At 38.1% G+C, this 22,459-nt stretch overlaps 1 protein-coding gene across 1 annotated transcript in view; it reads right to left on the reverse strand.

Annotated features, from left to right (window-relative positions):
• LOC122801155 (deoxyribodipyrimidine photo-lyase-like) overlaps nucleotides 1-22,459 on the reverse strand; it is a 435,348-nt gene that overhangs the window by 321,347 nt on the left and 91,542 nt on the right. The window contains exon 5 of the mRNA XM_044070713.1: nucleotides 21,523-21,681. Within this exon, the coding sequence (XP_043926648.1) occupies nucleotides 21,523-21,681 (159 nt within the window). The remainder of the gene's footprint in view (nucleotides 1-21,522; nucleotides 21,682-22,459) is intronic.

Below are 22,459 nucleotides of genomic sequence, written 5' to 3' on the forward strand. Positions count from 1 at the left end.
TCCAGAATTAATGGACATGCTCCGCCTCAGTAAATCTAAATCCCTTAGAGCCACACGCTCGAGGGACTTGAACCTCAGCACAGAAATAAATAGAACTTGCTGGAGGGACAGGTTCATAACCCAGAGGCTCCCTTCGCTCTGGAATAGAATTCCAGTTCATGTGAGGCAGAGCACCTCACCGAATCTCTTCAAGAAGAATCTCGATAAGTGGATGGGGGATCGTAGGTTTGTCCCAGGGATTACTCCTGTGTCACTATTAGACACAGGCACAGTAAACTAAACCTTAAAAAGGGCACAGTATACTCAAATCAAGGAGTAGCGTAAGCCATACAGAATCGGGCTAGGCTTAAAATTGCCCCAGGGCAGATAGCCTAGTATGAACCTATGAACCTATGAGAGAAAAACTGCACAGGACACTAAGGGTAATCACAAGGCTTTCTTTAGTTATGTTATGAACCTGGGTGGGAATTCCCAGATATGCTCAGAATTAGTCCAAAATGACGAAAAATACACCGAACCCACAGACATTGCCAACATTCTAGCTGACAGGTTCAGCGCAACCCCCCCCCCACCAAAAGGGCAAATATTTATCCCAGCAGAGTGCTGCCCCACTGACATCTCAGATGCTCAGGTAAGAGCTGCCCTCTCCAAAGCAAAAAACACAGCATCAATGGGACCAGATGGTGTCCCGGCTGTCCTACATGAACTCCAAGAAGAGCTAAACCCAAATATAAAACTACTGTTCAATCTCAGCCTTACTACAGGATATGTACCCAAAGAGTGGCGTACAGCAACGGTGGTCCCTCTCCACAAAGGTGGTGCCTCAACAGATCCTGGAAACTATCGCCCCATAAGCCTGACTAGCTTGGTCTGCAAAGCTATGGAAAGGATTATCATGGACCTCATAAATAAAGATATTGGGGACCTACAGACACTGGATCCTACCCAGTTTGGCTTTGTTACGGGCAGATCCTGCCTCTTAAACCTGGTTGATTTCTTTGAAACAGTCACCAAGGCCATTGACGAGGGGAAGGTGGTCCACACAGCCTACCTGGACCTCGCAAAAGCCTTCGATACAATACCCCACTCAGGCATTATAGATAAGCTCACCAGCTTAAATATAAACCCCTATGTCACTAGATGGGTTGCAAACTGGCTCAAGGACAGAACCCACATGGTTAGAATTGCTGGAGCCATGTCAGACTCCAAACCAGTTACAAGTGGCGTCCCCCACGGCTCAGTCCTGGGACCTCTCTTGTTCGGTATATATTTCTTGGAGGTACAGGCCAACACGGAAGGAATGTGGCTGACTAAGTTCGCAGATGACTGCAAACTGGGCGCCATAATCGACTCTCCAGCCAACACGAGCATCCTCCAAAAGGACCTCATAGAAACAGACAACTGGTGCCAGAGCCCTGGCCTCAAGCTAAATGCCAAAAAGTGTATAGTCATCCCCTTTGGCTAAACAAAGTGCCCACAAATTACCACATAGGTGGTAATCCATTAAGTACAGAAGAAGTAATTAGGGACCTGGGGACCCAAGTTGATAGCAATCTCTCATTTGACAACCACGTGGCCAAAGTGGTTAGAAAAACATTTTATATAGCCCACCTAATCATGAAGGGATTCACATCTAGATCAGGGGAGGTCATCGTGCCTCTTTACTCATCCCTCATCAGGCCCATAATTGAGTACAATGCCCCTTTTGGGATGTACCTTACCAGACACCTGCAGCAACTGGAAAGACCCCAAAGTACCTCACCAAGAGGATCATAGGGCTCAAACAAATGCCATATGCTGCCCGGTTAAAGAAACTCCAGCTCTACTCAGTGGCATACCGCCTGCTCAGAGGCGATCTGTGCCTGACGTATAAAGCCATGTCCAACCCGGAATGAATGGACATGCTGCACCTCAGAAAATCCAAATCCCATCGAGCTACACGCTCGAGAGACTTGAACCTCACCACTGAAATAAATAGGACATGCTGGAGGGACAGATTCATAACCCAGAGGCTCCCTTCACTCTGGAATAAAATCCCAGTCCAGGTTAGGCAGAGTTCCTCATTGACTCTCTTCAAGAGGAATCTTGATGAGTGGATGGGAGATCGTAGGTTTATCCCGGGTATTACTTCTGTGTCACTGTTAGACAGAGGCACAGTATACTAACCTCGAAAAAGGGCATAGCAAAATTAATTTAAAATGGGTGGCGAAAGCCAAACACACTCTGGCTAGGCTTATAAGTGCCCTAGGGCAGATAGCCTAGTATGAACCTATGAACTTTCTCATACAGAAAGTAAACAAATGACATACACTCACATGCACATACATACATACGTACGTATATACATATATATATATATATATATATATATATATATATAAAATATATCACACACACACACACACACACACATTCAGAAACAAACAGAACTGTTAGCTGAAATTAGACACACACACACTTAGGATTCATTTGTTTTATTATCCACAAAAATACATGCATTTATTGAACACATTGTACTGTTAACATTTATCAAAGACTGTCATCATAAGTTAAATAAAAATGAGCAAGAAAATCTGCTAATGTTTCAGAGTGGCAACATCCCTTATGTGCTACAAGACTGATTTCTCAGTAAATGTACTTAGAATTCCCCACTTCGCAGTGTGACCCTCAGGTGTTGGCAAATGATGTGGCATATTGTTCATCACCATACTCCCCCCCAACCTCTTTGCACAAGAAATCTGGACAAAACCTAAAATAATGGGGGGAGTCCCTAAAATAGGGACAGATTTTAAATATTGGTCTTATAAACTTGCTAGAATAGCAGGATGTGTGTTAGCATGTGTTTTCTGAAGGATATGAAGTCTGAAACTCAAATCCATCCACCTATAACCCTTTTTCCCATTTCTGCACATAGGGTCAGGGTGTCACTTAAAGTGACAATCTACAGCCAAGGTTTAGACTGCCAGGTGGCTAGCCCTTCCACAGACTGAAAGTCGAATGTCTGTCATTTAGTGACTTCAATCCTGAGAGATTTGCAGGAAAAGTTCAAATTTTATGACACACAATCATCATCATCAGCCCCTTTTTCCCATTCTTTTTTTTTTTACATGGCGTCGGGATATCGTGTTAACTGTTGCCAACTCTCTCGGTTTAGTGCCACACTCCTGCCTTCTTCAACACTGATGCCCGACTGTCGCAGATCTTCTTTCACACAATCCATTCACCTTAATGCTGATGTCCTCACTTCCTCTTACCTTCTTTCAGTCTGTCCCAAATCTTCCTCACCAGGTCGTCTTCTGCTTTTCTGCACGTGTCCAAACCACTGTAATCTGTTCTCTCTGATCTTTTCTGCAATTGGTGCTACTTTGGTTTCTGCTCTTATGTCATTTCTTCGTCTGTACCACCTTGTGCATCCTACCACCCTTCTAAGGAACAATTTCTATCACCTCTAGCTTCTTCAACTGTTCTGCCTTTACTGCCCAGGTTTCTGTATCATACAGTAGTACTGGTCGCACCACTATCTTGTACACCTTGCTTTTCAGCTTCTTTGACATTCTTCTGTCATACATTAGACCTGACACTCTATGCCAGTTGGCTGCAGCCCCTTTGATTCTTGCTCTGACCTCTTCATTCAGTCTTACGTTCTCCTCAACCAACCCTCCCTCCCAGATACTTGAAGCTGTTACCTGTTCAGCTATCTTCCCTTCTATCTCCGTTCTCAGGTTCTTCTGATTTCCCCAATTTGCTGCCACTACCACAGTCTTACCTGTGCTTTCATTCATCCCATGTGCTTTCAGTTTCGCATTCCATTCTCCTATCCTTTGCTGAAGTTAAAGCTCAGAGTCTGCCTGTAATGCCACATCGTCTGCATACAGCAACTTTGTTGATCTGCCCCCTCTGATCTGTTTGCTAATGTAGTCCATGACCAGTATGAACAGCAGGGGGCTCAGAGCTTAACCATGGTGTACATCCACTCCCACTGGGAAACCCTATGTGAGGCCGAATATTGTTCGTACTTGAGTCATTGGGTCCTTGTACACAGCCTGCACTAATTTTACCAGTGTTTCTGGGGCTTCAAACCACCGCAGTACTGCCTCACTGCAAACATCAGATTAATTGTGCTGCATCCTGATCTGAATCCAAACTGCTCATCTCCCATCTTACATTCTACTACTCTACGTATCCATTTTTAAGTCACCCTCTCCAGATCTTTCATGCAATGTGATAGGAGTTTGATTCCTCTGTACTGCCCATAGTTGTGGATGTTCTCTTTGTTCTTGTACATTGGCACGAGTATGCTTATTCTCCAGTCATCTGGTATACGCCTTTCTCTCCACACTGCTATTAGTACCCTCAGGAGCCATTTTCCCCCAGTATCTTTATCATATCTGCTGTGACCTCATCTGAGCCTACTGCCTTCCCCGATTTCATTTTCCTTAGTGCTGTTCCTACTTCTTCTAGGTCAGGCTCCTCTTTTTCTCTCATTGTATGTTGTCTCTGGGGCAGTACAGCTTCTATGGGGTTTTCTTCATTCAGAAGATGCTGGAAATACTCCTTCCATCTGCCTTTGGTGTCCTGTGGACTGGTGAGCAGATTGTTTCTGGCATCTGTTATGAAGGGTGTCTGACTATCTTCTTTATCTTTCTGTATTTGCCTTACAACCTGATACAGTTTCTTTGTGGCACTTACTGATTTTTAGATATTTGTGTATGGTTTAAGTACTTGATTAGATGTTTTTAGTTTTAGTATTCTTTCATATATGTATAATATGTCAGCTGAGAGTGATCATGTGATCACAGTTACTTATTTAAACTTGTAACAAAATTTTTTTGAATGAATCTGATGAAGTTACCACATTTGCGACAACAAAAAGCACTTTATTCAATTAATAAACAGGCTATTGACACCGTGTTTCGCTTTACTGTTGGATATTTTATTAATTTCATCCACTTACTGAGTCACTTTCCAGAAGTTGGTAGAGTGCCTCCGGTGCCTTATTCTTTGCTATTGCAACTTCTTTCTTAGCTTCTTTGTTAGCCAACCAGAAGTCCTTTCTAGCCTGGTCTGTCTTTTCTATTTCCCACTTATTCCTGCACTCCTCCTTTCTTTTGATGACTTCCTGGACTTCTGCATTCCACCACCAGCTTTCCTTATGTACCTTATTTCCAAACCTGGCTTGGCCACATATCTTTTCTATAGTCGTAACACATGCTGTTTTTAGCCACTGCCATTCTTGTTCAACTCCACCTATTTCCTCCTCTTCTTGGAGTGCTAGAGCCCGGAGTAATTCCTTGAACTGCTGTACTTTCTCTCTAGTCAACTTTCAGGTCTTCAACCTGGTCTCTGTTGACCTTAGAGCCTTCTCTGACTACTGCTTGCAGCTGATTGTGGCAACAAGTGGTTTATGCTGTGGGCAGACTGTTTCACTGGGGATGACTTTGTAATCATGGATTATACTCCAGTGCCTTTTCCTTACTAGGAGGAAGTCTACCCGAGTTGCATGTTGGCTACTCTTGTATGTGATCTTGTGACTCTCTCTTCCTGAACCATGTGTTGGCTACTATCAAGCCATTTGAAAGACAAACGTCTAGAATGGCTTCTCCTTTATTCCTGTTGCCCCACCTACATGGAACAGGCAGTCCTAATATCCTGTTCTATCTGTCCGAATATGCACATTCAAGTCACCCATTATCAACACCAATTCATGTTGTCCTGCTTTTTGTAGTAGATCCTGCAACTGTCTGAATGCATTCTTTTAATCACTATCACAACCCTGCTGTGGGGCATATGACGATCAAAAACCCGAGTCAAAAATCTGGACAGTTGAGAGGTATGTGCCTCCCACCCCCAAACAAACGCACACACTGACAAAACTTTAGGCAAAACTTTACCACTCTGAGATCTCCATCCTACTTTTCTACTAACACAACACCTAAACCTCATTCAGCACCCCTCTCGCTTATTTACCTTTGTGCTTTTGGTCCCTTTCACCTATCCAAAGAAAAGAAAGAAACCCCACATTTCAGACAAATGTTGAATTACTTGGCTCAAGAGTACAAATTGAAGAAGGCTGAAGATATATAAATAGCATCTGTTTGTGTTTGTGTGTGTGTGTGTGTGGGGGGGGGGGGCACTTCTTAATAATCCAGTTAAACATATACCATATGTAATGTGAAGTTGGGCAATAGTAGTAGTTTAGACAATTCTGGCCATTGGAGCGATTTTAAGGGTGCAACAATGGTGGGACTTAATATCATGAATATAGAAGAAGAACTTGGCTGGCTAGAATATTGCTGGCAGGTTAGATTAAATGCAAGTTTTCCACCTGGACTAAACAATAGGGAATAATTCACTATGTATTTAAAAAGGAAGGGGTTAAAACATTAGGAGGTAGCCTAGGTATCATAAGTGTTAGGCTATTTTAAGTGTATATTTCTTTTTAAGTGAATATATTTAGTAGGAATCGTGATATATCATACCTTGAAAAGTGTATTTAAAGTGTGTGATGTGATAGGTATTTCAGTCTGAAGAGGTCTCTTACTGTGACTGTTATTGGGAGACGAAAGCGCTTACTGATACTGTGTACCTTGGATTAAAGTGAAGTGAAAGTCATCCAGTCGTGTTTCTGCATTTCTTTGTGTATTCTACTGTTTTTTGCTACTTTGTGCTACTGTTGAAGAGAGATAATTTACCTTTGTGCTTTTGGTCCCTTTCACCTATCCAAAGAAAAGAAAGAAACCCCACGTTTCAGACAACTGTTGAATTACTTGGCTCAAGAATACAAATTGAAGAAGGCGGAAGATATATAAATCTGTGTGTGTGTGTGGGGGGGGGGGCACTTATTAATAATCCAGTTAAACATATACCATATGTAATGTGAAGTTGGGATAGTAGTAGTAGTAGTTTAGAGAATTCTGGCCATTGGAGTGATTTAAGGGTGAGACAGTGGTGGGACTTATAGGGGAGAATAGAGGCAAACCTGGCTTTTTTTGTGATAACTTTGCTCTAGTTTAGTGATAAGTAAAGTTTGAACATTAGTAAGGACAGGGGCAGCATAGAGAAGGCAGGGTAGAAGAAGGGATTGAGCGAGGGAAGGTTTGGAAGAAGGTGACAGAAATTTCTGGTTGCAATAGAGAAGTCCGAGTTTCTGGTGGGTCTGTTTTATACATTGTTGGATATGAGTATCGAATTTTAGTTCATCATCAATAACTACTCCAAGTAGTTTGGTATGGGGTTTGGGTTTGATGATGGTGTTATTAAGAGAGGTGCTAGAGAAAGAGGGTTTGTGCTGGGCGAGTGTTTTAGGGAAGAAGAGAAGGAGTTTGGTTTTTGGGGGATTTTAGTATTAATTGGTTATCAGACAGCCAAGTTTCAACAGAGGTGAAAGTTTGTTGAGTGAGAGCTAGGAGTTCAGGGATGTTGTGGGCAGAGGTGATAAGGGTGGAGTCATCAGCATATTGTAGAAGTGTAGACAGGCTAGTAGCAGAGTGAAGCTTGTTAGTGAATATGTTGAACAGAAGGGGGCCTAATAGAGAGAGGACAGTTTGCCAGCGGATAAACTGCTGCCTGTCGCAGAGGTAGCTAGAGGACCAGTTGATGGAGGAGGAAGAGAGATGGAGATCAGAAAGTTTAGTAAGGAGTTTAGCGTGAGAGTATCAAAGGCCTTTGAAAGATAAAGGAAAAGACAGGAGACAAGCAAGTTATTGTCAAGGGCTTCAGCTATTGTTTGAGTAAAGGACAATAATGCAGTGGCTGTGCTATGGTGGGGTCTGAAGTCATGTTGGGTAGGAGTAAGAAGATTGTTGTCAAGAAGGTGTTTGACTAACTGAGCATGGATGCACTTTAAAGTAAGAGGGATCAGTAGAGTTGCCACCTTTGTGAAGAGGGATTCGATAAAAGGATTCCCAGAAATCTGGGACAAGGGCCTCAGAGATGGAAGGATTAATAAGTACAGTAACAAGGTAGGCGATGGATTGTGCAGCTATTTTTAGGAAATAGGAGGGTAGCTGGTATGCAGAGGGGGAGCAAGGCTTAAGTTTATTTAGGAGAGATTTAATAGTGGTAATTGAGACAGGTTGGAAGGAAAATATATTGGGAATAGTTTTGTTAAGAGGTGATAGAGGGGGTTGGGTGAGAGGTACTATTTTGTGTGAGCTTTTGAATAGTTTCTATGAAATAGCTGTTGAGGAGAGTGGCAGTTTCAGTGGCAGTGTTGTGCGGAAAGGGGTTGGAAGTAGTGGGTTTAGCTGGGTGGAGCAGGTTGTGGATGGAGGTTCAGAATTTTGGGGGATTTTTGAGAGGGCTGCACTGGTTAGAGGAAAAATAAGCTCTCTTATCTTTGATGACTATTTTTTTTTGGGTCTGGTTTCTGAGCTCTTTGTATGTCTGAAGTAAGGAAGGGGATTTATTTTTAACCCAGGATTTTCAGGTGCCATCTCTTTTGTGCATGATTAATCGGTTTTGTTTTGTTAGCCCGAGGGCATAGTTGGATTTAATTCTGATTTTTCTAGAAGGGGCGATGGAATCAAGAGTGTCAAGTTAAATCTTAATGAAGGACTTCACAGCCTCATTGAGAGGAAGGTGGTATAGGAAGGACCAATTGATGCCAGACAGTTTAGAGTTAAAAGTGTCTGGGTCAAAGTGGGTGAGGTTTTGGCATATTCTGTAAGTATGGTCTTTGGAGAAATGTTGGATGAATCTATGAATAAAGGTTGGGGAGTGATCACAGAGTTTGGAAGTATGCCACGGTTATGGTAATGGTTGGGAGGTGAGGTAAGAATTCAGTCAAGGATAGGTCCAGAAGGGGAGTTTTTTTTAATTCTAGTGGGGGCAGAAATGTGTTGGTGAAATCGAGGAAGGTTGAAACTACGGGTAGGGGATGAGGGGGAACAGTTTAGATCAGTCTATGGTAATGTCTCCAAGTATGATGGCATCATAGGGGACATGTTGAGTGAGCTAGGAGAGAAAGTTCTCTGGGACCGGAATGTTATTGCCAGGGGCAAGTATATAGAGACTAATGCAAATTTTCTCTGCATGTTTAGGTGACAGTTAACTATAAGGATTTCTGCAGGTGAGAAAGATGAACACAGATGGACAGAGGGGACAGGTTTAGTAGTTCAGAGTAGATGATAGCCACTCCCCCTCCTTGCTTATTGGTTCTGAGTGAAAGATATTGTAGCCTGGAGGTAAGATTTTTGAGTTGAGGATGTGTAGTTTAAGGCAGGTTTTCGACAGAGTTAGGATGTGGGGAGATGTATTAGTAATCCAAGAGTGCAGTTCTATTATATTTTATTTACAATGCCTTGAACATTTAGTGAGAAGATTTTTAGTGATTTAAGTGGGGGGAGTGTTGTTAGGAGGGGGTAGGTGGAGGGAGAGGTTAGTGTTGAGGTACTGTGCAAGCAAGGTGTGAGAGGTCCTGGGTTGGGGTGGATGTCCCCATTCAAGAGAAGTGTGTCAAAGAACATGAGAATACAGAAGCATAGGTTCAGAATAAAATAATACCTAGGTTTCTGACTAGTGGGGAGAGATGAGCTAGAAAAAGTGGTAATTTTGAAGAGGTCAGATGGTGAGATGGGGAAAAGAGATGGCGATACTAAATATGGGTGACAGAGTGGGTGTTGAGAGTATGAGGGAGGGTGAGAGAGAGGGTTGAAGGCAAAGTGAAGTATGGTAGCAGGTTGTTAGTGAGAGGAAGAAGAGAAAGGAGATGGAGAGATAGAGGTGCCACATGATAGACTGAGTAGAGAGAGGGAATGAGTAGTAGATACAGCTGATATGTAGTGGTATAAGGTATGAGAGTGGGAAGGGATGGTTCAAGGTGAGAGTAGGAGTATGTTGTTGGGAATGGATGTGACTAGGAAGGGGTAGGTAATGAGGCTATATGGGAGGAGAGTGTAGAAGTAGTGGTTGTCAAGGTGAAAAGATGTTAGAGTGGCTGATTAGGTGGAGGAAAAGGAAGGTGTGGTGTATAAATGTAATGAAAGGGGATGGGTGGGAATGGGGGTAGTGTAGGTGAATGGAGCAGGTTAGCCCAGCTGGAAGAGGTGTATGAATCAAGAAAAAAAAAAACAATCAGGTTGGCTGAAAAGATGGTAGTTTGCAGGTAAGTTATACACTGCCTTACTGGTATCACAGGTTTTGGGGGAGAATATGTATGCTACAAACAGCAGACACTTAGTCCTGAGCTTATATTTGTTTTCTTATGCACCAGATAATAGCTTTTACTAAACTGAGCTACATTAGGAGTGCAAAGGGTATCTTACGGGAGAATTATGTTAGGAGACCAAGAGAAGGGGGGAGGCTATGAACCAGGACTTGAAGAAAATTGTAAGATGAGAAAAACAATCAACCAGCTAGCCCAGGTTAGTACCTAAAGGTGTCTGTTTATCTATGTGAACTCAAAAGCAGATTTAGTAGAGCATCAGGGAGGCAGAATATAAAATGATTGCAAAGCTTTGGGAAACTGTATATATTTGTTACAATAAATGGGATAATAAAATATAAGAATATTAAAAAAATGTAATACATGAGATATATAAAATATAAAAATATTTATAAGTGGAGAGCTTTGGAAAACTGTATACATTTGTTTCAATAAATGGGAGGAAAAGGGCGGAGGGGTCCAGTAGTGTGCACAGCAAAAGAATCAGTAGGAGTATAACAGAGAAGATTTTAATAGATCTACACTGCTCAGAGTCTGTTGATAAAAGTAGAACTTGCAGTAGCTTTTACTGGTTTGCACTGGGTTCCACCCTCTGTGTTCCTGTATGCAGGCAGTTGCTTCAGGTTTTTTTGAGGGATTTTTGAATGTTGTTCAGGTACTGCAAGGAAGGAGAGAGATGTTAATATGAAGCCAGAAAAGGGGGTAGTAATATGAAGCCAGAAAAGGGGGTAGGTGAAGTAAAAAAGTGGGAATAAAAGACGGACAAGGAAATGCCACAATTTAAGTAGTTTAGTTAAGCAGTACTTAATCAAATAAATTAGTTAAGGAACAAGCAGTGATAATTAATAAGAAAGCCACCCTGTTCAGTAATATGAAATTCAGTCTATTGCCACCTTAATTTCACAGAATGCGGAGTCATTCATTGCCAGTAAACTTTTCCAGCTATTTGTTTCTCTTTAGTAATGCATACCAATAAAACTGAACAAAGTGGTGGTAAGAAATAAAATTACAGTAAAATCACTTAGTTTTGACACAATACAGTAACAGAATAGGCACTCAAACAAACCAAGTAGTAAAATCTAACTAACACAGGTTGAAACAGCACAGCGGCCGAACACCGATGAGAGCACTCAGTACCAATTTAAAAGCAGTAAGCAATGTGTTCTAGTAAGCTATTTAACAAAATCCGACTAAGTCAAGTTGAAACAGTGCATTTCCAAATTCTAAACAGTAAAATGCAGCAAGTTTAACAGTAAAAGGTCATTACTTCATTAAAGTAAGTAAACCTACAACTGTGCACTAAATAGGAAATGACCGAGACAGCATAGATATTATACAGGTGGAGTTATATACTTAATTTAAAAGCAGCAGCAGCAATGTGAACTAGCAAGCTTTTTAACAAAATCAGACTAAGTCAAGCCAGCATACGTATTTTACAGGTGAAGCTGTACACTTAAGCAATTTAACAGCAGTAAGTTGTAGTGCATGTTCCATCTCGAGATACTGAAAGTCTATCTTTCTGTAGTTCGAACTTTACAAGTAAACATAAATATATATATATATATATATATATATATATATATATACACACATATATATATATATATATATATATATATATATATATATATATATGGATTCACTTCAGAAGATCGAATTTCCGAAATCTCGAACTACAAATAACCGAAACCAAAAGCTCGAGTTTCGGAAACTCGAACTTCTGAAGGAAAACCATTAAAACAAAAAAAAACCACAAGCTTCACTTTTGCAGGGGCTTAGCCCCTGCTTAATGTGGGGGCTGTGCCACACCCCCTACTTAAATATACCAACTCCAAGATCGCTACAGTGGGAGATGAGAAATCTCCGTCTTGCGCTGTATCTTGAAGCAAAAGCGGAGATTTCTTTACTTCCTGCCAACACCACGAAACAAAAATACATTACGTACACACAAGGCATGCAACAATACTTGCCTCTGTGTGCACGTAATGTATTCAGGTAAGTAAAGTGTTATTGAACACTATACACATTCGATTTATTAAAATCTCGATCATATGGTCTCGACCATATGCAAATCGAGATTTTAATAATTCAATTATGTGAAGTGTTCCCATATATATATATATATATATATATATATATATATAAATATATATATATATAAATAAATGTGGTGTGTGTGCGTGTGTGTGTATGTATGTATGTACATTATATCCCTTTTCAGTCACCAAACCTATACAGTGGAGAGGTTGTGGTCACTACATTGGACCCAGATACTGTAAGGAGATCAAGGCCCAACTCCTAAATGTTTTCACTGAGAATTTTGTCATTGTATAATGTAAGCAAATTTAAACTTAAACCTTTCTGTGAATTAACTTCAACTAGTCAAATACGTGCCTGCCCTGTGCTGGAAAGTGACTAACAGCCACCTTTCAAGACAGTAGTCGTTGCACTTTAAGGACCACTTACTAAGTTTGCCACTGTCCTTTCTCTTGAACAACAGATTACAATGTACATGTCAGTTACTTAGTCTCCCTAGCTGCTAGGTTTCTGCATTCAGGAAATGAAAGTAAACCTGTTTGGCTTTTTTACCTCTTTTGTTAGTTGCTTTGTACTGATTATAAATGGATTACTCCGTTATAATTTGACAACAGAGTAGGAGGGTCACTGTAGTAGAATTGCTAAATATCCCCTCACTGCTGTCTCCTCTTCCATTCACTCACCATCTTCCTTCACAGTGCAGGTATGTGTCATATGTTCTTACATTTCTATTTGTTCTAAAAGACTGTGTAGAACAATGGAAATACCTTGAAATAATCCAAAGGGTATTAAGCATTCACGGGACCACCACAGCAAATTTTTGTAAAGCTGCAAAGTAACACATCAATTCAAAACATGTCTCTTAAAACTGTCCTCGGGTAAATCAAAAATAATATAGAAACTTTAAAGTAAAATAAATAAAGAATTTTATTGACAAAGTGAGCGCTTTCACCACTAGGGCTTCTTCAGACTTTACAATACCATGATAAATGCCTCTTTAAATACTCTCCCACTAGTGAAGATTAATGACATCATTTCCTGTACAATCAATTAATTAATTCATACTTGAAAAACATAAAACTTTATCATAAAATCCATCAAGAACATCCTCCATTCATTTCCTAACCATAATATTAGATATGGATTCATATAAATATACAAGATTGTATACATAAAATATGTGCTTTATATTAACTATGACACTATCATAATACATATACTTATATCAATAAAACTCATATGTTTGAAAACATAAAGACGTAACTCATATGTTTGAAAACATAAAGACGTAACACCCAAGATGCTCCCAACTAATAAACTGACGTTAATAACTTCCTAACTCAGGATAGTACTAAGACTGTACCCCTAAAAGATGTAGGCTCCTTACAGCTGTAATATAGCTGATAGCAAAACTATACTACATATTCTTATATATTTTAAGCCTCCTATTGCTTAAAATGAGTTTCAGAGGAACCTTGTCATTCAGACCAGGTTCTCTATTCAGCTCTAAATTTAACAATCCATTTTATCTCACAACGCTCTGTATAGTTATTGATATTACCTCCACGAGCGTGGGATAAATAACTTGCAACACGGAGAATTTAAATTGATGTGTAGAATTAGTAGTGCACACATGCTTGGCTAAAGCATTATGTTCACTTCCCAGCCTAATATGATAGATATGTTCTCTAATACTTTCCCTTAACTTCCTATTCGTCTTACCTACATAAAAGGCACTGCATATGGTACACACCGAGCTAAATATATCACATGCTGTGTTTGACAATCAGCTTTAGCTGTTAAGGGAATGAACATGTTGAGTGACTGGATGAACAAAGACTCCATTGACATCAATGAAATCACATCGATTACATTTCAGACAAGGTTTCATACCAAAATCTAGTTCTTCACTATCAGATTTTACCAATGGGCTGGAATGACAAAGTATTTGTTTAAGATTTCTTTTATTTTTAAAGATGAATTTAGGTTCTTCTCCTACTATGTTCTTTATAGTCTCATCAAGTTGTAGTATTCCCCAATGTTTCCTGATGATGTCAGTTAATATACTGACATCAGAAGTATAATACATGGGAACTTTGAAGGTGGTAGTATTATGATTATTAGACCCTAGTCCCACATAATTAACGGAATGATCAGAAAAATAAGGACTAGCAGTGGTAACTCTGAGAGGCCTTGTGATACAGACAACTTTGTCAATTTCCTTAGCGCTGTAACCCCTATTCATAAGTCTGATTTTTAAGTCTTCCAACTCTAGATTGTACCGTTTCTAATGGATTGGGTCTGGAGGCTCGCATAATCTGTCCTTTTGTCACATTCCTAAAAACATGTCTACGGTGCATGCTGGTTCTATGAAGTAGAGTATTCCTAAAACATGCCTTCCTATGTATTCCAGTATTAACTATCCCGTTATCAAACCTTTCTATATTTACATCAAGAAAGATGTTACGTCCTGAATAGTTGATAACAAATTTCAAGCAACTGGTAAGGTGTTAACTTGTTCATAAAAATCAAGTAATGATTTTTCATCGCCATTCCAGACCAGAAACAAATCATCCACAAATCTTCTATAAAAACCTACATGTTCTTTAAAACTATCAAGAGTGAACAGTTTGTCTTCTTCCCAACAAGCCATGACAAGATTGGCGTAGCTATTGGCACACGGTGTACCCATTGCTACACCATCTCGTCGGGAATATATGCAGTTGTCAAACATAAAACATTATTCTCTAATACTGTTTCTAAAAACAAGCACAATAAATCAATCAGTCTAGAATCCAAATCTGAATGTGCTGCTAAATAATTATGCACATTTCTTACACCATCATCATTCGGTATAACTGTAAATAAACATACAACATCCAACGTTACAAAATAGAATGAGGTGTCATGAACTAAAGGTTTCAAATAATCATAAAAGTCAGTTAAAAACTGTTTACTATCTTTTAAAACCTGACTTCTACTATCAACTATTGGTCTTATAAAATATCCTATGTAAATAGACAAAGGTTCAGTTACTCAATTCCTTCCTGATACAACAGGTGTCATGGGAGGATGTTCAGAATCCTTATGTATTTTAGGAAGGCCATTTATTATTAGAATTAAAGGATGGTAAACCTTCAAAAATTTAAACAATTCAAAGGTAACATATCTACTCATAAGGATATCATCTAGCATCTCATAAACCATAAGAACCTTGTTCTCAACCTCATGAAGATCAATAATTACATAAAACTTTGCATCACGAAGTAAAGCATTCATACTCTCTTTATAGGTATCGGTATCCAAAATCACTAAAGGGACACCTTTGTCTGCTGGCCTTATAGTTATAGTCGAATCATTTTTCAGAGCTTCTAATGCCAGTCTTTGATTAAAATTTAAGTTTTTCTTCTTCACATTTCTAGTATTTGAAACGTTAGTTGAATATAAATTGTAGAGGTCTTCCTCTACTGATTTATTGAACACATCTAAATATGAATTCAATATTGGAACATAGGTACTCGGTGGTTTAAAAATTGTGTAAGAAATATTACTATCAGTTAGGTGCTTTACATCAAATTTCAACTGTACATTGCGTGTGAACATTTTAACATCAATAATAACATCTGATAAATTACTTTTACAAGTCAGAATAAAAGAAAGCCCCTTGTTCAGGACTTGAATCTCATATGTTGTTAAAATCTTATGTGACAAATTGTGTACTAGCGATTCTCTGCTCGCTCCCACATTCTCTTTAATGTGGGACCTGTGTGTTCCCCTCCTGAGCCTTTCCTCTTTTGTTTGCCACTATTGAACGATCTCTGTCATTTGGCTGAGTGTGGCAGTGCTATGGGGAAAGGGATCTGCTCATTGTTAGTACTAATATGTGTGTTACGTAAATGACTGTCTTTAGGTCTAACAGATGGCTCTGTTGTTAAAGTCCTACTGTAAAATCCACAGCTAGAAAAGCAAACAGGAACCAACGTTTCTTTCTTTTAACGATTTATTGAGTTCTCCAAAGGTACACAAAAAATGAATCAAGCGCACTCCCAGGCTTTATCAAGATACTAGATTGAACACCTCCTTGATTTTTATATATGCAGCTTAATTGATTAATTGCTTAATTAAAACATCATTTATTAGAAGAGCCAAATTATAATAAATAAACAAATAAAAAACAAGTTGATGTAAAGAATTAATTTTTAAAACCGAGTTTTTAAAACTATACCTTTCAACACATGAGTTTTTAAGGATCACAAATCTATATTTATATTTATACTTATATTTACAACATAACATATTTTATTATATCAGTTAGTATTAGTTACTTTGTGATTTTTAGTGCTACATTTTTAAAGTATTACACTGGTTTTACTGATGATTTAACTATGAAGTATTTGTATTATAACAAAGTATTTATTTATTTAATATTTATGTATTCATACACCTGGGACAAGAATGTTTATGTATGTTATTGATGATTTAACCACGAAGTATTTACATTACAACAAAGTATTTATTTATGTATTTATACACCTGGGACGAGAATGTTTACGTATGTTTCATTACTCCAACAACAAGAATTTAACCTTACCTTTAAATACAAATCTTTAAACACAAGTCTGTTGAATACAAGTGTTTAAAATACATGTACAACGTTGTTTTATTGCACAAAAGTTCTATAACCACAATGTAGTTAATAATAATGAAATATTCATTTTAAATTAGTTCTTGCACAGTACCACAAGAATTCATTTTAAAGTTCATTTATTATAAAGTTTATGTATTTTATTCATTAACTGATTAGTGAAGTCCTTTACAACTTTTACGATATTTAATATATGCATTTAATATATGTATTTCATATTACACTTTACATTTTACTTACATACACATTTAAAAATTTTAAAAACTAATCTAATAAATGATGTTTTAATTAAGCAATTAATCAATTAAGCTGCATATATAAAAATCAAGGAGGTGTTCAATCTAGTATCTTGATAAAGCCTGGGAGTGCCCGGGCAAAAGCTCTTGATTCATTTTTTGTGTACCTTTGGAGAACTCAATAAATCGTTAAAAGAAAGAAACGTTGGTTCCTGTTTGCTTTTCTAGCTGTGGATTTTGTGGTTACCAAAGAGGTTCGTCCTGCAGTTGTTTTTTTGCTTACTTAAAGTGCTACTGTCTAAACTCTTATTCAAGCTTAGGTTGGAATTCATATTCGAGGACATTTTAGTGTCACCTTGTTCATTACTATGAATAATAACCGACCCAATAACAGTAGGAATTTCAACAGTCTCATTCTGTAACACTGACAGCTTCGTAGAGTTCATGTTACTAGCTTTAACACATTTGGTATTATCAGTCTCAATATCAGCAAAAACATTGTTAAGAGTCTTTACTTAATGGAACATTTGTCCTGTTGCCTTGAGTGGCGGTTGCAGTGCTCGAAGAATCTCTAGAATTATTAAAGGTAAATCTCGGCCAAGTGAACACGTCCCTTGAAATTTTACCCTTTTTCTGTTCAAGTAATCTTTTCTCAAATATTTGTATATTGTCCAATACCCGTTCCAAACCCTGCTCTACTTGTAACTGTGGAAAATTAATAGCAATGTTATTTTGTTGCTCAATTATAGCTTTTCTCAAGGCATCCTCTTCGGGATGGAAAAAGTAATTTAATAGTCTCATATAGTTCATACTTAAGCCAAGATTTAGCTGTTGCCATTTAAATAATAGATCGGGATAAATGTTACCTGTTGTAGGCATTTTCAAGATGCGCAGTCCGTGTGGTACAATTTTCCTGGCCAAACAAACCGCAAAATAGTAGCGCTGTAATTGCATCCTTTTTAACTTGGTTAAATTCAACTCCAATTTATCAAATGCCTCCATTAAGCCCACCAGATGTTCATTATCACTGATCATAACTTCATCGCCTTCGGGTACCTCACAGAACACCAAGGGATTAACGGAACTGGAAATAACTTCATGGACACGGTCCAGTTTACGTCTATTATTTGCTTTAGACACTGGATTATAAGGTAATTCAATAGACGCAGCCTGTGTCTCAGCCATGTTCCTTAGGAGGTACCAAATAAACGTAAATAATAAAAGCGTTTCTATATTATTTTTGATTTACCCGAGGACAGTTTTAAGAGACATGTTTTGAATTGATGTGCTACTTTGCAGCTTTACAAAAATTTGCTGTGGTGGTCCCATGAATGCTTAATACCCTTTGCATTATTTCAGTTTTATTGTTCGGCGTCCACACGGGACATTTGTTCTTACGGAGTTACCATTTTTTGATTTTGCTTTTAATGGAAATACCTTGACAGAGTGTTGTATTTGCATCAAGTTCATTCAAATCAGATAAGCTTATTTTATGTTGAACCTGTGCCCTTTAATAAGTATGTGATGTCATTTGCTAGTGTTTTGGTATGTATAACATTCAATTTACTGGATAATCCCAGGAATGTTTACCAAGTGAAAATTTCATATTGAGTTTATCAGTGTAGTTGCACATTATGATAACTTGTTCTACACAGCTATATATGTACACTGTATTAACTGTGGTTCTCTCAGTATACCTCCTGCTAACTTTGAGCTTACACTCTAACTTTCTTACCATCTCTCTACCATTATACTTCCCCCATGCTCTCCTGCTCTGACTCACTGTGGCCCTTCCTCCATCTATTACAATAAGTACTAACATTACTGCCTCAACATAATATGACAAGTTAGTAGACCTTTTCTATTTTCTTTCCTTTCAGAGCCTGCGGTCACCACATCTGACCCCAATATTGTAGAAGCTGTGTCACATGGCCCAACTCGCAAACACTTTCACTGAGAATTTTGTCATTGTACAATGTAAGCAAACTTAACTTGAAGAAGCCATGTATCAACTTCAACTAGTCAAATATGTAACCGCCCTGTGCTGGAAAGTTGGCTTTCAGTTTTATAGTTATAGACCATGTTGCTAGTTCCATTTGTTAAAATAATGAGCTGGAATTCAGAGTTAAAGTGGCAGATTTTGTTTTATGCTTATAGCAAACCTGGTCTCAACAACAACGTTAACTACAAAGTAGTGCTAACCAGTAATCTGAATAGAAACAAATGTAAATAAATTTATAATTGTATTTGTTACATTATATTATCTAAAATGCATGATGTTTATTACATTCAGTATGTGTTTCAGAGGAATTGTTAGTTTTTCTATAAAATAAGTTTTATACAGTTTGAGAGCTTTTTATTCACAGTTTCTTATTAGTTTTTTTATTGCAGTGTTTGAATTATAAGGATGGTCATGTGATTAGGGAAAAGTTATTTAAATGATTCAGTCATTATTACTGATGTTTTGATAAAGGAGAGGTCAAAGCTCTTAAGAGTGCTCAATATTTTTTTTCCTGTGTCATTTTCTCCATTAGTGTTTGTTTTCACAATATTGTGTTTGTTTTATCACCATTGAGACTCCTGTGTGTCATTTGTATTGGACGTCATATACAAAATTACACAAAAAAAACTCAAACTAGTAATGCTTTACAAAGCCAAAAGCTTTCTCACCAATGCAAATAAAGCTACACTTGTCACTACTTATCTCATCCCCACACTTCTTTATGGCACTCCCATCCTTACTAACCTTCAGACAGCCAAAAAATCAAAACTTGAACAATGATATAACAAATACCCCTTTCAGTACCCACCACTGATTAGATCTATCCCATCAGCTAAAATATACACAGCTTCTTACCACCTATACAATTATCCAGCATCAGTCTGCATCTCCAGCATTACTTAATGCTATACATCTATGTTCCCAGTCCGTCATTAAGATCCAGTTACCATAAACTTCTGTCTGTCTACAAAACCTATCAAATTTGCTTGGCATTGTCTGCACTCATTCCATGTTACTACAGCCTGAAACTCCTTACCAGTTATGCATCAGATCAATATCCTCCCTCCCATCCTCCAAAGCCATTATGAAAGATTTCCTAGCCAAAAGTCAGCTATGTTCTTTCTCAACACTAGGATAAACTATATCCCTAAATGTGAACAAATATCTACTCATACCTTACACCTCCTTACACTTCCTTCTGCACTCACTTCCTTAATTCCATCAACTGCTCTCTCCTGGTTTTCTCTCTCTAAATATACCACAAGCCTGCATCTCTCTTACTTCATATTGCAATTCATGTTTGCATTGTGCTAACTTACCTTTAATTTCTCTATAAACTGGCTAAAACTTCTCTAAATATTAAATTATTGTCACATAACTTATCTATTTTAACCAATATTTTCATATTATGTCTAATTTGATATAATTATTTAAATTGTAGATTTTTTTGTATTTTTGAAAACTGTAAAATTACTGTTCTTAAAATGTTTTGCAATACTTTAGAGTTTTCCTCCCCAGGCCTGTGGTAAAAATGGGCCCATACCAAGATGGGCCTTCCTGGTAATCAAAATCAATAAAAATAACTAAAACCAATAACCTTATTATTGCATCAGGGAATGCAAATGCTTCCACTGCCCTACTTATAATCGCAGCCTACTCTGTTGAACACTTTCTCTGCATCAAGACTCACCAACAGCAGTATTTTCCTGCCTTCTGCTTCCCTCTGGATCATCAGTGTTCTATTAATGTTGTCAAATGTCTGCCTCCCCTCCACAAAAATCACACTGATCCATTCCTATCAATTTTGGCATCACCTTTGCTATTCTTTTAGCCATTATAGACCAACATTTTATAATAATGGTTAAAACTGTAATGGGCCTACATGAAATTGAATCTGATGGGTCTTCACTCTCTTTAGGTTGTTGGTGCTTCCTCTACTTTTAAAATACTGTTAAACAAAACCTTCCAGATCTTTTCACTTTCTTCCCTGCTAGCTTCCAACCTTCCACAGAATACCATCTGTTCCTGGAGACTTTCCTGTTTTTTTACTTGTTGAATAAAACATATATATTTAAATAACTTCATCTTCTTACTGTAAGGATAAACTCTTGTTAATTTAACTCTGGAAGCCTAGTGTCCAACTTGACTGTAACAGAAATGGATGAACACAAGTTACCCTTTAAACAATCACTCTGAAGGGTGTTGTATATGAAAGAAATGCAAACTGTAAAACTGAAGCCCTTCAGAGTTGACCACTGCTGCTTAAAATTATCCACAGCTCCTTTTATGCTATACTGCACACACAGTTATTCAGAATAGCATCCAGAAAAATCAGAAAACATCACATATACATTCTATTCACACACAATGAATAATTAATAGAATCTAAAAGTGTGCAAAAGTTATCTAGTCACCATGATGCTCCTGCATGGCCTACCTGCTCCTTGAAGTTTGCTGTATAGGGGTGACAAATAACAGGAGGGAATTCTGTCAAAAACTGCGGAAGTTTGTCATGGATCTTTCTGCGGATTGTCCTTGCTCCATATTCCAGCTTGTCAGAAGCGATCCAGCAAGGAACAAGATTGTGGGCATCAACCTGGATGAGACATCACAAGATAAATCAATTCTGGATACATCAGGAGTATCAAGGTTAACAATTACAGACAACATATAATACTCAACAGATATTCACCATATTAGCTGATCTTCAAGAGAGTTCTCTGCCATGGATGAATCACTTGGGTAAATTCTTAAGTTTCCATTCATGTGACTGTTCTTAAATTTTTGATTTACCACACTACAGGTATGCATTCCTTCTCTGGTCCTTCATGGTGCTCTGTGCAAGGATAAGGGGGTATGTTATCACAGAGAATTCCCTGGTTTCACCCTAATACAGAACACAAAAGATTCATCCAGGGAAGAGTCTTGGCCCTTAAGCAAAGCAAGACTATTTCTTTAAAAAATATATAAACTCAAGATTCACAGGGCTGAGATTACAGCCTCCCAAATGAGTACCCATCAAACAAACTTCAGGTTTACTGAATCAGCTGGTTCAAAAGCAGGAGTCAGTTGCATGTTAGTCCTTAATCTCAGGCCCCCAAAATGGACTGTAGTCTAAAGAGGCTTAAGATATTTTGTTTAATATTCATCTATAACACTGTTTAGTGTCACAACTTCAATGTTATTATGCATTTTTTGTTAACAACCCCTTTTTCACATACTGTAGGATATTTCTTCCAGAACTTAATCTCCCTCCTTATTCAAACCTATTGAACTCTGGGAATTTAAAGATGGCAGCTAAAAGCAGAGTTCTGCACAGTGAACTTTTTTACATTAGTAAACGTTTGCAAACTACTGCAAAGTTGTGTGTATAG

Source organism: Protopterus annectens, chromosome 4.part1 (assembly GCF_019279795.1).
Source record: "Protopterus annectens isolate FY-2018-M chromosome 4.part1, PAN1.0, whole genome shotgun sequence".
NCBI classification, from domain to species: domain Eukaryota; kingdom Metazoa; phylum Chordata; order Ceratodontiformes; family Protopteridae; genus Protopterus; species Protopterus annectens.